At 35.6% G+C, this 18,272-nt stretch overlaps 1 protein-coding gene across 1 annotated transcript in view; it reads right to left on the bottom strand.

The window, feature by feature from the left end:
- The window catches only part of LOC134650971 (probable chitinase 10), a 159,525-nt gene that overhangs the window by 53,172 nt on the left and 88,081 nt on the right, over positions 1–18,272 (bottom strand). The window contains exons 4-5 of the mRNA XM_063505934.1: positions 16,883–17,120; positions 9,675–9,854 (exon numbers count right to left, since the gene is read on the bottom strand). Coding sequence (XP_063362004.1) covers positions 9,675–9,854; positions 16,883–17,120 — 418 coding nt within the window. The remainder of the gene's footprint in view (positions 1–9,674; positions 9,855–16,882; positions 17,121–18,272) is intronic.

Genomic DNA, 18,272 nt, shown 5'->3' with positions numbered 1-18,272 from the left:
CGGCAGATTCCTGCAGCCGACCTGCCTCCACACGTATTGACTCGCCTTTCCTGTGGGTTAAGACAGTGAAGCCGAGAGGGTAATGCAGGTGCTGGGCATCCCTACGTTTCCTTAATTCCGTCCCAGGCGGTGTTAAGTCCGGAGAGGTCATTGTCTCTCCGATTTGCACCATAAATCGTGTGCAATAGACGCAAAGGCCAATGGTGGTGTAACACAAAGTCCCCCAGCGCGTCTGTATGTTTGTGTGTTTGTTTGTTCGGGATAAACTCAAAAATTACTGAACGGATTATTATGCGGTTTTCACATATAAATAGAGTGATTCTTGAGGAAGGTTTGTGTATAATTTGTTGACCCGTGCAAACCCGGGGCGTGCAGCTAGTTATTTATTAAACGACAGTTAAAGTGCTTACAGCTAATTTTAGACTCCTCTGTACTTATTTTATTTTTGATTAGAGACTTTACACATTTAATTAGAAATAAAAAGCGATAGGCGACATAAATAATAAATATAAAAACCACCATTTTTGAAAACGATAAATAAAATATGTCCTATCCTTGATTTTCAATGTACTTAGGGTACCTATACCACGACGAATTAATTATCATGATATTAACCGCAACCCGGCGGTCACTAAATACATAAGTGAAATTAAAAATAATTCATGTTCCCATGTTAGCGGCGCAATAAAGGATTTGCGGGGGCGAGGTGGTCTGTTAATAGCTCTCATTCGTTTGCGCTAGGAAAATATAGCGGCAGACTTTTATTACGAATTGTATTGTACACTTATACAGTTGTTGGCCTGGCACCGACTTCAAACGTTTCAGTTGCTAGCGCATATAAAACGGGATAATAATTATTTAATTTTATCCTTTGTGAAGTCGGTTTTACATTTTTTTTTATGAGGTTATGTTATAAGTGACTACGACTATTACGAGTCGACTACTATTCTCACTTTACTACGATTATAAATCTGCCAACAATAAGTGAAAACGAAAATACACATTGTTTCCTAATTTGTACCTCATAAAAGAAAATAATAAAATCCAGACACTTAAACCACGACCAGTGAAACCTGTGTCGAAACGTAGGTAAATAAAGGTAATAAAATAAATTTCGCGATAGACCCGTCTATAAATGTGAGTTAATATGTCACTTACATGTTATGACACTTTAAATTTAATAAAACACTAAAAAGGTTACTAGTATGAAACTTCAAATCATGTACCATAAGGCCCCAGTACACAATGGGCCATCGCCGGCCAGTCCAAGGGACGCATTTATGCGTTAGATTAGAGGCAGCAAGTGATATTGCTATCTCATTCTACCGCATGACTGCGTCCCTTGGAGTGGCCGGCGATGGCCCATCGTGTACTGGGGCCTTAACAGTTTTGTTTCTCCATCCGGCGTCGCAATAAAGAGTGCAAGTGCAAGTGGCAATAAACCGCAATATCTCCTGGACTAGACTCTCTGACTACGCGATATTGCCAATTAAACTGGGAAATATTGCGACGTTGAAAACTTCGTTTTATTGACTTTGAGAAATTTTGCTGTTTGAGGAATAAGGGTGTAATCTTTGTGTTAGCAAGCTGGGAGGCCTGGGAGAAATATGACAAGGGTTGTAATCTATTAAGCTAAGGGATCCCATATATTTTTAGTTTTCAAGATCTGATAAGGCAATTATGTCATCTGTATCAGGTAATATGGCCGAAACTTATAAATCTTATAAGTAACAAACACAAATTAGAGATTATTTTTGTTTTTGCCCTTTGCAGACTAGCTATACAAGTTATTATTTTACTTCCGGCAATATTTTGCAATGTAAATATTCGAGTAATTATAGGTGTATTGTAACTTATGATATTGATGAAATTAGCTAAGTATTAACTAAACTTTCTGCTTATTAATATATCGGTCTCCATATCGTGTAGCGTCGAGGACTAGATCTCATTAAGGCGTCACCGGCACTTGTTTGCGCCACGCACACGACGTTTAATTACGAGGAAGAGAACACCCTGTATATTCGGTACCTGCGGTAAACGTGCGGTTGTGTGTTTGTGGCTCGATACTTATGCGTACAATGTCTGACTGAGAGATAACAGCAGTTACGAATAATCTTTAATAGAAAAAAAAACAAGACAGCCGCTGGGAAAACAGTGTGGAAGCGGATCTGCGTCAGCTTCAAGCCGATAATTGGCAGGAAACGGCGCAGGATCGGGAAAGTGGTGTGCTCTCGTTTCGGAGGCCAAGATCCTCTTTGGGTCGCTGAGCCGTAATAGTTAGAATAAAAAACGACTTCACAAAACTTTGAAATGTTTGAAATAAGTACCGATACTTTACCTACCTACTTACCATTAAAATTATTTAGGACCCTAATGCATCTCATAGTAATTACTTACAATTAGACACAAGACGTAAAATACTTATCGTGGAGGAGTACCATTCTGGTTGTAATAAGCGAAAATGGGACCAATCTGTAAGTAGGGAGGGTATACTTTCAAACAAAAAATAATTTCTAAATCGGTTGATAAATTACAAGGTTCTGAGATAACTAACTAAAACTAGTTTAAGACGAAATAGGAGCTGAGATTCAAATATTTTAGGTAAATATAATTAATAATAATAATAAATATAATATATATATTTTTTTTTAATATACCCGTCTCGCTAACGCAAGCGGCTCCTAAATCTAGTGCGATAAGGACAAGGCGAAATCCTACGTATAAATCTCACAAACCGAGGTTTCGTACTCGACTGTTTCCTCCTCCAAAACTTAACCAATCGTAACCGGAAATCTAAATGATTATGAAATTAACTGTGTCGGGCCGTTTTGCTTTTTTGGCTAATTGATATCAGTTTTGAATACCACGCCTCTCATTGCGGCATAGTCAATTAGGCCATTTTGGCAATTTCTGAAGGGCTCTAGCGCCTTAAAAAATAAAAATATCAAAAAAAGCAAAACGGTTCGACACAGATATTGACAATATTAATCTGTGTTGAAAAAATCATTCCTCTAGCTTCAAAACCCACGGAGGAAACAGTCGAGTATGTTTGTATGGAGAAATGACCACTCCTGCCTTGCCCCTTAAAAGTAGTAGTGTTGCCACGAAACTATCGATGTTAGGTCACGATAAAGCGCGAATCGTCCTCGTCCAAGTAAATAATGGAAACAAATTACGTTTTCATGTCTAATATAGCTCACGAAGCTAAACCAGGATTATCTACCCATCACGGTTTATTACGAAATGGCTGTCAAGCTTTATTAAGGTAAAAGGGATATTTTATTCTTTGTTTTTTATTTCTTAAAAGGTAGCCAATAACTTTGCGTACCCTATTTAGTAAAGATTTTTACTTTTTATAGGTAAAGTGTAGGGTTTGCACGACGGATCCGAAATGTATGGGAAGATCCGCGAATCCGGATCCAGATCCGGATAATTTCATATATTCCGGATCCGGATTACAAACCCTAGTAAAGTGTCATTCTACGGAACTTGCTATGTTAACAAACCGCCATATTGAAACTGTCAAAAAATATGAATTTACTAGTGACTTTTGTTTAGGTACAAAGCAAGTTCCATAGAATGACACTTTAGGTATACGTATATAAAACAATGTTTGATGTTCAGTAATTATTTTATAAACGAAATAATCAGGGCACGTTGGCATAATGATTTATCGACAAACGCGAATAAAATAAAAACATGAAAAAACATCCTATAATATAATAGTCCGACAAGAAATTGTAGAAAATTATTGAAGGCGCCACTTCCTACGTAAATGTCACATTTTTGACGTAAAATGCTTAAACATGCCAACAATTTAGTATGGACATTTTATAGTTCCATTGTATTTAATTTCTACTATTTTATAACGCACTATACCTAGTTAACCTCTTGTCTGTGTGTGATAATGAAAATGAAAAAAATGAAAAAGCTTATTGTATAAATTTAGACATACAGTAAATCACGTCCCTGTGTCCTGTTCTAGGAAAGCCTGTGTTACAGGACCCAGTTTCGTTACTTATACTAGTTTCTTAATCTATATATTGGTAGGTACAAATTGTACAGAGAGTTACACTGAGTTAAACTGAAGAAACGAAGTTTTAGTCATATTTAATTGCATTTATTTCGACAACCATTTTTTCTACTCTAGATTGTAGAATCGAGGTTTGAAACCACGATTTTTCACCACCACACACATAACTAATATGAAAGGTTTGTTATTGCTTCATTGGGATAAAGTCGCCAGGCGAGCAGAAAGTCACAGTTTGCTACTGACTGAACAATATTACCTATACTTTGGTGTGATAACAGCAGAAGAACCAACAGTTCTTAAAAAGTTTATACATAAACTAGCGACCCGCCCCGGCTTCGCACGGGTTAACAAACTATACATGAACCTTCCTCTTGAATCACTTTATCTATTAAAAAAACCGCATCTAAATCCGTTGCGTACTTTTAAAGATCTAAGCATACAGACAGACAGACAGAGAAGTGATTTTGTTTTATGCTATGTAGTGATTAGCTTGGCCACATTACAATATTTTAAGTTTCATGCTTTGTAATAAACTATACTTTTACAGGAAAAGGAAATGAGTATTTTTTTTTATTAAAACTACGCAGACTTAATTATGGTTTTTCTTTTACTAGTCAAAATCGAATATATTAAAAACTTTTATGAAAGAGAGTAGGTAGATCTCCTAACACAATATTCTTACTAAAAATAATACGATCCAAAAACATCGTATAAATAATTTTCAAGAAATATTAATGTAAAGAATATAGAACACAATGAAATAAAATAACTGATTAAAAAATTTAGACATGATTTATAAACTTTTCTTAATAAATTCTGAAGATAAACTCCATGCTTTTTAATATAAATTTGCGACACTATGTCACAAACAAGAGCCACGACAAAGCGTGCCATCCTAGCATGCGCCGACGTGCGCGACGGGCCAGTGATGCGCAACATGATTTATCGACATCGATTAAATAACCAATTACTTTAATGGCCGCCATAAGTTTCAGGAGAAACGGTACCTAACGAGTTTTAGTTTGTCACGATCCCGGTTTGTTTAGTTTGTGTTGAGTAAGTTTGAAATTAAAGTAAAGTTATTGATGATTATTTCTTAATACGTCACAATCTTAGAAAAAAAAAACGTTTAATAAATGTATAGTTGACATACATGACAAGAGAGATATTTGTTTAAAAACATATCTATACGAGTTACAGTTTATTTACTTGTGGTTTAATAAAATACTAAATGAGATCACCTCGATGAAACTATGAGAAGATTCGACGCTGGCATCCCTTTTTTTAAATCAAATGTTAGACGTGTAATATTTGGAGTCATCATCGGCATACAACAAGATAAAATTAACATAATATATATGCATGCTGCGAAATTACCTGCTAGACTTGAATTTAAATGACGTGTTGATCGTTTTAGAGTAAAAAATCCGTTCTTAATGACTGCAGATTTATAAATAGGTAGATATCGTATACTTTTATAGACTTGTTTCGATAGTTTGAAATTAGAACAAAAACATATATTTCGTATTGTCAGCATTAAATATACGATAGCACACCTTTTTTATAGGAATATGTATGTGTTTCGTTCCAAACCCAAACGAAATAATGAATTTTATATATTATAAGATACACACATTTACATAAATATCGTTCTTAAATAAAGATGAAGTTAAACTTTGTTTTACAAGAATAAGCCTAGTCACAATAATGATATGGGTGAATGCTTAAAAATACGGTTAATTTTTTATATGTTAGCATAAACTGATTTTAAGCTATCAAATAAACTTCATTGCTAGATTCCACCAAATGGGACAGTAATAAAATTTAAAGCAATAAAACGTCCTTCATCAACGAATGAATTCTAAAATACTTCCAAAAGCCACCACAATAAAACCTTAATTACAGCACACATTGCGAAATACTATTACCATAATAAAACATTTACATTAAACAAGTATTGCAATCCAATAACAGTTTATATCAGTTAATCGTTGGCAATTAAAATTACCGATCGGTTTCAACACTAAAATGGTAGCGACAGGTGCACTGAAGCACAGGAATATCGATAAAGCTATTGCGGTCACTTCCCTAGTGGGTAACGGTGACCTAATGGTAACAAATGTTGTTGGGCTTGTTGGTAAGTCCAGGAGCTCTATTCAGGTTCCATAGAAAACTTTCTCCACGGAGTACTCATGGGATCATTTCGGTCTTGATAATCGGTTAAGGGCCACGTGCACCATTCACTAACCCGGGATTAACCGGTTAAACCTGGAGTTACCATGGTTACCAGTACAATTTGACGGAATTAGTGGAATGTGTTTTTCTCCGAGACCGTTTCGCAGACCGTTTACTTAATTAAAATTTGGATAAGTTATAGCAACGGCTACCACTAACACTTTCAATGAGCAGAACCCATAACCATTTAATAACAAGAAATACTATCTGAATAGACCTCCTTACCGAAATCTTTTGACCGATTTCGTTGAGGTCAACAAGATAATTATATTAACTTTTTGTTCGCTGTCTGTTTCCTATAGTCATTAAAATAATTATAATATCATATCAAACCTGTTTCAGTATAAAATTACTCTTTGCAACCGAAATTGGTAAACTCGTTTTAAAGAAATGGCTCAGAATTTGGCATTCTGCTACGATTTGTAATCGCGGTCTAGTGACATTTTACCTGTTTTACTTACATAACCGATGGTATTGCAAAGTTTTTGTATTTGTTAACTGTCTCGAAACAATAATGATACCTAATAATTATAATGAGATACATAATAAAAATAATGATAACGAAAATAAGGCAGCATTAACAATGGGAAATTTTTATCAATATAAATGTATGTATTTCACTGACATATACTGAACCTTTCATATACTATGTATTGGGTATATACTAAGTCATGGATTCAAAAACGTGATTGAAAAAATTGACAGGATTGTAATCAAAAACAAAATAGTTAGTAAATCAAAATAAATCTCTAAGACAGAAGTTTACCTAATAAATATACCTAGTACGAAAGGTATTCTTAAATGCATAGGAATATCTCGATATGCCCGATTTTACGATCTGCCGCCGACACATAGATCTTATATTACGACAAAGATTTTTAAGTACAAGCAAGGTTTTATATTATTACATTGGGCTGTACAAAAAGTTATTCGTTGTTGCTTCGTCGTAACTACCTACTTACTACTTATTTATAGGAGATTTTCTTTGCCTCTGACTGCAACTCTCTGAAAAACTATTGAACAAACAACGATTTCAGATACAGCGTTGCAGCGGAGGCGTCTCCAAAAACAAATACCAAGTATCAATTCCACCCACAACCTGCAAGTCTCTTTGAAGGAAAGACTTAAAGACCATCATATTACCATCTATATTAAACAATCGTCGTAGAAAAACCAGTAAAGAGAACCTTAGGAATTCGTTATACTGAAGGTCCTTCTTATAATGGTCAGCTAGACTAAGCTATAGTAATAACAAGCATATGTTATTACAATCACGCAGGCGAGTCTAAAGCTCAAGTTAGTCCAATATAAACGCGCTGTACGATCGCCTAGTAGCTACGTCGCATACATACTTTGGCCGGCCAGAGCGTTTGACTCTGTGAGCGATTGCAATAAACCGCTTGATGTTCTTAAAGACTTAAGCCGTTTTGGAGCTAAGCCGGCGTTGCACCTGGGATGTCCGATGTCGCCGATATTTAGCCGCGTCGGGAGCAGATATTGCGCTCCCCGATACAGTTTAAAGTAAAGTTTGTTCGGCAGAGAGGGTTTGAGAGAGGTTTCGCTGTAGATCTTTAATTCTTCATGGCATTTGCATCGTCAAAGTGCGGCGATATCATAATTAATGTCAAATTTCTATGAATATATGACGTTTATAATGATATTCCCTTTTTTTCTGATCAATCGGCAAAAAGTTAGCTAATAAAGACGGACTCTATCTAAAGGTTTTGACGCAGGATCGAATACTTCCTATCGACCTTTGTAAGAAAGTGACATAACAAATTATAATGAGCTATAGACCTCAACTATCTTAAGCCATCGAAACGGTGACCGATACACGTATAGTCTGAAGGTTTGTGGTACTCTACTGATGAGTCAAACTATACATTAGAATACAGGTAGAATAGAAAATATTCAGATAAAACACAAAAAAACTTACGCTTACTATTTACATGTAAAAGGATTATTTTCTGGTTTCTAAAATACCTATATACTAAAAAGTGAACTACTGCTGGTGGACGCTCTCATCTATTTTCTCTAATAAAATCGTTACAAGACGAATGTAAGATACGAGAAACGATTTTAAAGTGCCATTGTGTGTTTTGGATCAGTATTTGAAAAAATATACTTGTTCCAGTATATTTTAAGGCCAAATCTGCTTTTATTATCCAAGGCATGGTTTATTTTTCTGTAAAACTGCTAATATTTACTCCGAGTTTGGAAATAAATAATGTTTTTAAGCGCTTTTATATTTGAGTCTGACTACTTACATTTTTTGTTTGTGTGCTTTTGATTTTAATTTTTTGTTTTTGTAGGTTTATTTTGATCAAACATGGCAGATTAATTTCAATGTTTAACTAAGAAACCGATTTGGGAGCACCAATCAACTTTTATTACAGAATGTATGTAAAAACAACAGCTACATATTTCAGAATAAAATCACGTCTGACGAATTCGATTGTTATTTATTTTTTCTGGTTCTTTTGATATATTATTTTGCGATCTCAACAGTACCAGACTAAGTGTTTTTCTAGCTAAGAAAAACCTTTTCGTTAATTAATCTATGCTTGTAAAAGCCAGTCGGTCGAAAATATAAGAAAAATTGGTTTTGTTTTTGTTTTGTACATTTATTTTTTCTTCGGTTCTTTTTGCCAGCGTTCATTAATTTCTAGATAAACTAAATAATGTGACGCAGCAGATACCAGCTATTACGTGTTTGAGGTGGTAAAAACGGACTGCTTTTTTTTGTCTCCTACTAAAATTGGTAATATCAGAATACTTATATATCATCTCAGTCCATCTATCACTGGCGTTTTCTGACCTACCCTTTAACGGCAGCTTGAAGTTCTTTTTATCATCTCAGGCAGGATATGGTAGAATAGAAAGTAGCGAGAGGCAGACATCTCCTTAAACTTCTGAACACCAAAGAACCAGCCTGGTGTCTGTCTGTCTGTCTGTCAGTCTATAACTGGCATTCTCCTACCTACCTTTCAAAAGCAGCACGAAGTTCTTATCATCTCCTCCCTTGGGGTACTCCCAGTCCACGTCCAAACCGTCTAAGTTGCGGCCCTCAGGTAGGGTATGGCAGAGTAGAAGGTCTGATGGACGTAGCAGTAGGCAAAAACTTCCTTAAGCTTCTGGACACTAAAAAAATAGTCACCCGGTGTCTGTCCGTCTAGCACAGGCGTCTAACCTACCTTTCAAAAGCAGCACGATGTTCTTCTTATCATCTCCTCCCTTGGGGTACTCCCAGTCCACGTCCAGACCGTCGAAGTTGCGGTCCCTGAGGTAGGGTATGGCAGAGTAGAAGATCTGATGGACGTAGCAGTAGGCAAAAACCTCCTTAAGCTTCTGGATAATAAAGCCACCTGGTGTCCATCTGTCCATCTATCACAAGCGTCTAACCTACCTTTCAAAAGCAGCACGAAGTTCTTCTTATCATCTCCTCCCTTGGGGTACTCCCAGTCCACGTCTAAACCGTCGAAGCTGCGGTCCCTCAGGTAGGGGATAGCGGAGTAGATGAAGGTCTGACGAGCGTAGCGAGAGGCAGACATCTCCTTGAACTTCTGGGTGCCGAAGGACCAGCCACCTGGAAAAATATATTATTTTAATTTGATCCAAATCATAATTTATGAATAATCTTTTATTGAAGTTGGCACTCAGATCTACATAAATTAAGATCAAAAGATTTATTCAGCATACACGGGCGCTGTGACACGAACTATTAGGAATAGGTACATATACCTATGATAAGGAAGGTACGACGAAATTAGTGATAATTTTGATGATGACAAATAGCAGTGTTGGTTTTTTGTGCCCTAGGAAGGTATGGAATAAGAAATAATTCTTAACCTAAAACATTTATTTTACTGAACTAAAGTTTATTAATAATTTGTCATTTGCAGGTTTTCGAGCAGTATTTTTGCCGTGTGGGAATATTCTCCACACAAATGGGAGAACATTCATGGATTCATACTTTTTTTTGCTATTAATATTATTCAGCTAATTGTATTGATTTGAGAGTGTACCGGAAGTACTGCATGATCAGCTACAGCCAACGAAAATTGTTAACGTTCAATCAATTTAATGTCAAGAAATCATAGGGAATTCACGCCCTTTTTTGGTACAAATGTCACAAAAAGGTCAATTTAATTTACATTACATTGCGATAACAATCAGTAATCACTAACAAATTATTTGTACATTTATATTGAACATAAATAAATATTATATAGGTAGAATCTTACACAAATCAACCTAGTCTCACGGTAAGTGTCTTGTGGATACATAGATATATAATACCTACAAAAATAATAACGGGTTGCACTCCGGGAGTGCCGGCAGAAGTGAAAACTCAATGACTACTGCAAAATGTCTGCAGCACTATGTATAATTAAGGTTAACGCCATTTAGCGTTATTTCGTCGCATTACTTGAAACCCCTAAGCACATCACTGTTAGTACTCGAGTTATATTAATACCAGTTAGAGGGAAACTCACTAGATGGCATTTAAATCAATAAAGAAAAACTTAATGACATTGCAACAGTTTTTCGATCAGGTCATGTGTTCGACTTACAGTTCGAGTTTAACATTTTTTCCCCACCTCAAAAAGTGCACAGCGCCGCTAAAGAAGTTTTCACTTCAAAAAACCTACAACATTTATAACTCTGTGACAAATATTCCTGATAAACACATTTTTTTTACGGGGTATTCGAACATTTCGAACATTTGGACATTCGATGATGATGATGAAGTAATAAAAACAAAATGTGCATAAATTTATTGCCTATAGGCACGTTAAAGTAGTATGTACCTACATATTTATATTTGGCACTTATCCTTGTCGATTTTAAGACCTTGACTATAGGTCGGTAATAAGCGAATAAGATTAGTAAACCGCTTAAAAGATAAACCATTTATCGAATACTATTTGAAACCAATACCTTTCAACACGTCCAATATAATCTTTCTTAACACCCAAGGTAACCAAACATACCAATCGTTTTCTCCACAAAGCAAACAATTATAAAGTGATGTGAAACAAAAAATATCGATGTCGACACTCGCAACAAATTTCGCAAAGCGAATAATGCGCGGTTACGTTACGCCACGGCTCTAGTTAGGGAAACGGGTGTAGTTTTTATCCACATTCCCGTGAAAATAGGTGAAAATGTCGACGATTGTCCCTTGCGTGGGAAAAACTTGGTGGCTTGGTCGCATATGAGATAGTGGTGTATCTATCGATATTGTTGGTTTATTCTATAAGTATCAATGCTAAGTAGAAATAAGAACGGTTACATTAAGAGAAACGCAATATAACCTCGTTTATGATGTAATACGCACAAAAAAAAAAATAAAAAAAAAATAAGCCAAACTACACAATAAAAGGTAATTACTTAAGTTATGTCACAATTATTAGTACTAATAGTTAATGATTTAAAACCATTAATACGTTCATTGGTTATTTTTACATTATTATAGTTAATTGGTCAAACTGCACGCAAACGGAAGAAGTATTACTTAACAACGGAACTAACGTTCATTCGATTTAATTTTTAAATACAATGTATGATTAAGTTATCGGTGTTTTCAATCGAATATCATTGATTTAATCAATTACATGACTACATTGCGTGTTTCTCTAGCTCGACTTTACGGTTTTTTTTTAAGATACGTTAAGTTACGTTACTCCTTTGTAACTTAACCTAACAATCTCTTTGTTTCAACTCATAATCCGATCACTACAATGCATAATAGTTTTTATTGTTATTTTGTATCTCTATATAACCGCGTGGTTTTAAGTAACATATGTAAGTATGTAACTGTTTTACTCATTACTCAATCAACAATATGGAAAATATTGTAAGGTGCTTTGGGGTAGCTACGATAGCGGGGTAATTTTGATACTAAAACAGAATCACTGCATTATTTGGCAACACTTACCTACGCTAAAGCATCGTTTACCAAGGTTGGTTTTCTCTTGGTATAGTAGAAAGAGCTGATAGTTAAGTAGATATTTTCAATTTTCAAAATTAGCCAGACCAGGCCGCGTAGCCAACATGCTTATCGCTCCGTAACGATCGAAACGCAACTGTCATCGTCGCACTAATTAGGATGAGTGATAGAGAGACACAAAGCGTTTCGTTGTCGTAGCGATAGCAATTGTCACCTCGGCTAGGCCATCTGAGCTTTAGCGATCAAAGCGAAAATTATTGTCATTATATTTTAAAGCAATAATATTCGTCAGTGCAAAAACATAACTTGGAATTATTATATGTTGATTTTAGCGGCATCCTAAAAATATCGATAGGTGTGTAAAACTTCCTCGGAAACTGTTAGGTACATCCCTACTTTCAGCGTCACTGGCGTTCGTAGCCATTGGCTTACTTTACAGCATTATGCAAAGTTTGAGAGTTATCATAGATTACCTAGCTATGTGGCTACCATCAGTTCGGCACTGACATAAACGCCATCGAGATCGTAATTACTTTCTATACATCTCGCTCGTACTCGCATAGTAGTGAGATGTATAGAAAGTAAATTACGTTCTCGATAGCGTATAGGTATGTCAGTTTTTACAATGTCAGTGACTCATGGTACGGGCTCTAGTGTGTGGAAAGAAATAAACATAATGCCGTGGGTACTTAGTATGATGTTATGAATACCTATATTAGGAAGATCCACACGGCGACTTTATGCAGCGATACAATACAGTCGCAAAAAGGCCGCGATACAGTATCCATACAGTCGCGATGCATGCAATGCAGAACCGCGGGCCGCGGCACCAGCAGTATTTGAAACCATTAAATCACAATATAAATAATACATTCAGCCACGCTAATGAATTTGATGAGCAACCACAATTTGCAGTTCAAATTGCGGAACCATACTATGCGTTCCATTTGGGTGACTTCTGGTGTAAATCAAATAAAACGGATTTATACGCTCGTGAATAGAGTTATTTTATAATTGTTCTGCCGATTATAGTTATGAGCGTTGTCTTTGCAGTCACACTGATGCCCGCACGGGTATCGCGTGTGAACGAGGTAGGGCTATACAAGTATAAAGCGACTCGTGCACCGGAGCAGTGTGCGGATCCGCATCAAATGTGAAAGAACGCCAGGTATTCATACATTATAAAGAATTAAATAGTTGATCGCTAGTCGCTTTTTCATCGGCGTTGTAGCATCTGCCTTAGTTTTAAGAATAAAAAGCGTTTTAAAATTAATATCCACGAAGAGATTAATTTTGAATATTCCTTTGAATTCCTTCTCAGATTCAAATGTGAAAATATATAATATGCTAAAGAAGCGTCTCGAAAACAAAGTCGTATTCACCGGATTTGCATATAAAGCGGATCTTTGTATGGAACCCTTAGCACGATCTCCACACACTTGACCAACTGGCGTAACGAGAAACCGCCCCGGGCTAGCATGGTACACAGATATATAACTATCTAATACTATTATATACAGGTTGTCCTTAGCCATTGGACAAAGCCGAAATTTATATATGCATTAGGGTATTTAGAACCAGTATCTATACAAAGTAACTTATCATAATAACAACCGGTGTAGCGGGTACGAAGAAATTAACTACGATTTTTACTTTGGAGCAGCCTGTATGTGTTAGTAGCTCCTGAGAATCCTGAGCTAATAAATATAGTATGAAACCTTTTTCGACCTTCTCGATTATCTTTTTTATTTATGTCACTAATAAGATTCTGACCTTTGACAAATATCATCATTGCCGCACATTTTCGAACAAATTATCAAAAGAACTGCCAATGATTAATATGTACAGTATGTTTCTTTTAGTTGTAAATTATTGGAAATAATTTTTGTTTGAATTTTTTTTATCATTTGTTCTAATGAAAAATATACTAACGTTAGAGCATTCCTGAGAAGTGGGATTTCAGGGTTTGTTCCATAACTAAGGTCACCCTGTATACTGATGCCCATAAGTTCTATTTTGGCAATTACAAATTGCAGTAACCAACCCGTGGATAATGCTCTTGACTCATAATGTAAAACGCATCTTCTGTAACACTTAATGTTATTTTATTGTATTAAGAGCAACCACTGTACTATACTTTTCTCAATAAATTATTTGTATTTGTATTTTATTTGTATTTGTATTGTATACTTAGTTATTTTTTATCCCTAAAATAAAATAAATCCTTCTCCAAGATCTTTAAAATATTCTGGAACAGCGTAGTAATTAGTGTTAATGAGTTGAATACAGATTCGAAACTATAGTTTATTAATTTAGTTAATTTCAAGGGTGCATTCCTGAGCTTAAATTATGTTACTTTTCAAAAGACCGGTGTCTTTTGGAAAGTAACATAATTTTAAATTCTAATTAACTCCATTTCGGAGATACCTAATCAATAATTTACCTATTTTTATCTATTAAGGCGGTCGTAGGACCGTGTACACTTGCCTTAGGCATTATGAGTGTTTTAATTGTTTGTATTCTCCAAATATTTTCAGTCGTTTTAACACATAATACAATGACACTAGTAGGATTATAAGATGTGCCGACTAATATAAGAGTATGTGGAGTTTGCATTTGCGTAGTCTAGCTAGAGATATGTCCGTGACAATGCCGAAATACCTTCTGAAAACTTGCTGGAAATTTTCAGGAGCGGTGGATGCGGCATGCGAAATTCGTGGCTTTCCGAGAATTGAACATGGAAGCATTTAAGCTGTTTAGCGATGGTTTTATAACTGGAATATTTAACAAATAATTATACACCCGTGTGTGTATTTACTACCCGACTACGCGTTATGAAGTTTTTCTATAGAACAGGATTGTACATACAAAACTTTTCGAGATCATACATACTCGCTCTATTTCTTTTGTATACCTAACAGTTTTTAACACGCTTTTATTAGGTCGACCTGTATGTAACTAACTATGTAATGGAATCTTGCAAGTTAAATTTGATCCACTTCCCGGTTTCCGATTGAGCTGAAACTTTGCATACACATGTAAGGCGGGTGACAATGCAATATTATGGTACCATCGAGCTGATCTGATGATGGAGACAGGAGGTGGCCATAGGAACTCTGTGATGAAACAACGCAACCATGTAATGGAATCTTGCAAGTTAAATTTGATCCACTTCCCGGTTTCCGATTGAGCTGAAACTTTACATACACATGTAAGTCGGGTGACAATGCAATATTATGGTACCATCGAGCTGATCTGATGATGGAGACAGGTGGTGGCCATAGGAACTCTGTGATGAAACAACACAACCTAATTGTGTTAGGGGTTTTTAGAATTGTCTCGATGAGTATTAGTTGTCTGTCGTAAGAAAAGTACAGTCAGCGATAAAAGTTTGTCCCTACCAAAAATGAAATTTTTGCCAACAACTTATTAGCATTGAAAACAAGTGTACCAGAGAAATATTTATGTTAATGCCAAATTTCTTGTAATTTAAGCATGTCGGTTTAAAATGAGAACCTAACCTTGATTGTATGGGAGCGTCATTTCGGCGGCGGGTTTGTGTGAATCTTAATTCAAATATTCGACTAAAGTTACGCGTGTGGCTGATTTGTCTTTACTTGCAGTTATATTGTTAAAAAGAATCATAGTAATAGGAGTAGTTAATGAACGGAAGACGTGAATGATTTACCTATTTTAGGATTGTCAGACATGCATAAGTACTATTGGGATCACAACCTTTTATCGTTATAAAACTGTAGTGAATCATTTGAACGAAGTTGCCGGGCGAAGCAACAGATATTTGTCCCTGAATAAAATTATGGATATTGTATTTTAAATGTAGGAACCGTTAAAGGGCAGCGTCAGGACGAGTATTTTTTTTTTAATACCACATCGGTGACAAACAAGCATACGGCCTACCTGGTGGCAGTTACCGTAGCCTATGGACGCCTGCAACTCCAGAAGAATTACATGCGCGTTGCCGAACTTTTAAAAACCAAGTTTATTTTGGGTAGTAACTTAGACTAATTTATTTCCTCGTAACTAGTGCAGGCGTGCAATCGTAAAACTACATTCCTCATTAAATCTACGGCTATACAATATCTCTAATCTCTCTATGACAACAAAACACAACACGACCCTCTGTGTGTTGTATATTAACACAAGCTCAATAGAGCTTATTACTGGGCGTTTTTTTTTTGTTGTCCCCTACACTTTTTTTTTTCAAATTTGGGATTTTTTATGTTAGTTCTACTCAGAATCACGAGCTCTTTCTATCCTAATAGGAGAAAAAAAAGTGTCCCCAAATTTCCATACATTGTTCGATCTTTCCATTCCGCGACCGCTATACAAAGTGTATGAAAAATGGTGACGTAATGGAAATAAAAACCTTAGGACACTTTTTTTCTCCTATTAGGATAGAAAGAGCTCGTGATTCTGAGTAGAAATAACATAAAAATCCCAAATTTGAAAAAAAAGTGTAGGGACAACAAAAAAAAACGCCCTACTATGGGACTAGAGCGATCTGTGTATAATTGTCTCATAGTATTTATTTTATAATATTTATATACATATTCATCTAATACTTTCTTTATTAAGCTTACCGTGACTCGATTTGTGTGATCGTCCTATAATATAATGTGTAAAGCTATTTAAAAACTTACCAATAGCCAAAAGAGTTTTCAACTTCGGATTAGCCTTCTTCAGCGCATTGATTCTGTCGTATAATCCAGTCTTCCCGTCTTTCGTCTCATCGTTGGACTCAAAGGAGCTCATTTTGCCCTTCTTGAGCCAGCCGAAGGCGAAGATGATGTGGGTGCAGAGGTCCGGCTGGATGTCTTCAGGGGTGAACTTGCCGATCTTGGTGCGGTATTGGGACCAGTTGGTATAGTAGCATACAATCTAGGGAGAGACAAACATATTGACTCAGTGAACAGTTTGATGAATGAGACAAAAGAATGGCGCTGCTCATTACGTACTGTACAATCAAAGGTACAGATTAAAAATGCAACATAAATAACAGTGTATAACAGTGTGAAGAAAGCGAAAGAGTTATGTCAGGATCCTAGCATGTGGAAATCCATGGTGTCAGCCTACCCTTTCGGGAAATAGGCGTGATTATATGTAGTTAGGTAAGTATGAATGTATGTATTATAAAAAGTTACGCTGGTGCAGTCTGAATATGAATGTCACCTAAATATTCAATTTGTGCGTCTAAGTCAAAAAAGTAAGCTTGAATTCTTATTATCACGAACGTTATGAAAATGTTATTATATCCGCTTAATACCTACATTATAAATATGTAAGAGGAAATAAGGTTTTCGCCTGTATTACGCGTAGTAATACTAGTGGCTCAAAATAACAGACATTAGCGTTGTTGACCTATTCCTTATTGATATAAATAAGTACCTAAGCACCGGTCGATAATTTTATTAGACAAGGTTTTTTTTAACTGAAAGTCGTTAAGCAATAAAACTGTTATAGTTATGTATAACAAGTTCACGATTGTAGCTAAGCCAGACCGGTTCTGTCTCATTTACCGATTATGTACATTCCGCATATATTAGTTTGATTACAATATCGATTTAAATGACATGCTAATGAATGGTTGATAAAATATTGATATTTTCTAACAAAGCACATAAGGATATAATTACACCCTGTTATAGGATCATTGGTCAAATGGTCAGGAGAATAAAGTTTTAAATTATAACGAATTTTATCGTCTTATTTGAATTTTCTATAAATTTCATGAAATGGATTGGACACATAAGAATGACAGTTTCTATACAGGGTGGCCAAAAAGTCGTGGATCAAACGAAACAGGGAGATAAAGGAGGTAATTTCCAACAAAAAATATTTCTACGGCATGGCCATAACTTCATTGCACGAAAAGTTATGATTTTTTTTATGAAACTACCGAGTTTTTTTTACAATTTACACAATAAAAAATAAATTGATTAAAAGCAATAAAACAAAAGATGTTGAATTGTGACTAGATAATGTATCAATACTACAAAAATTGTATTCATTGAAGAAAAAACAAAAATTCAT

This window comes from Cydia amplana, chromosome 9, assembly GCF_948474715.1.
Source record: "Cydia amplana chromosome 9, ilCydAmpl1.1, whole genome shotgun sequence".
Lineage (NCBI taxonomy): Eukaryota > Metazoa > Arthropoda > Insecta > Lepidoptera > Tortricidae > Cydia > Cydia amplana.
Note: the sequence above shows the minus strand (reverse complement) of the source record. Positions and strands in the feature narration are given on the sequence as shown.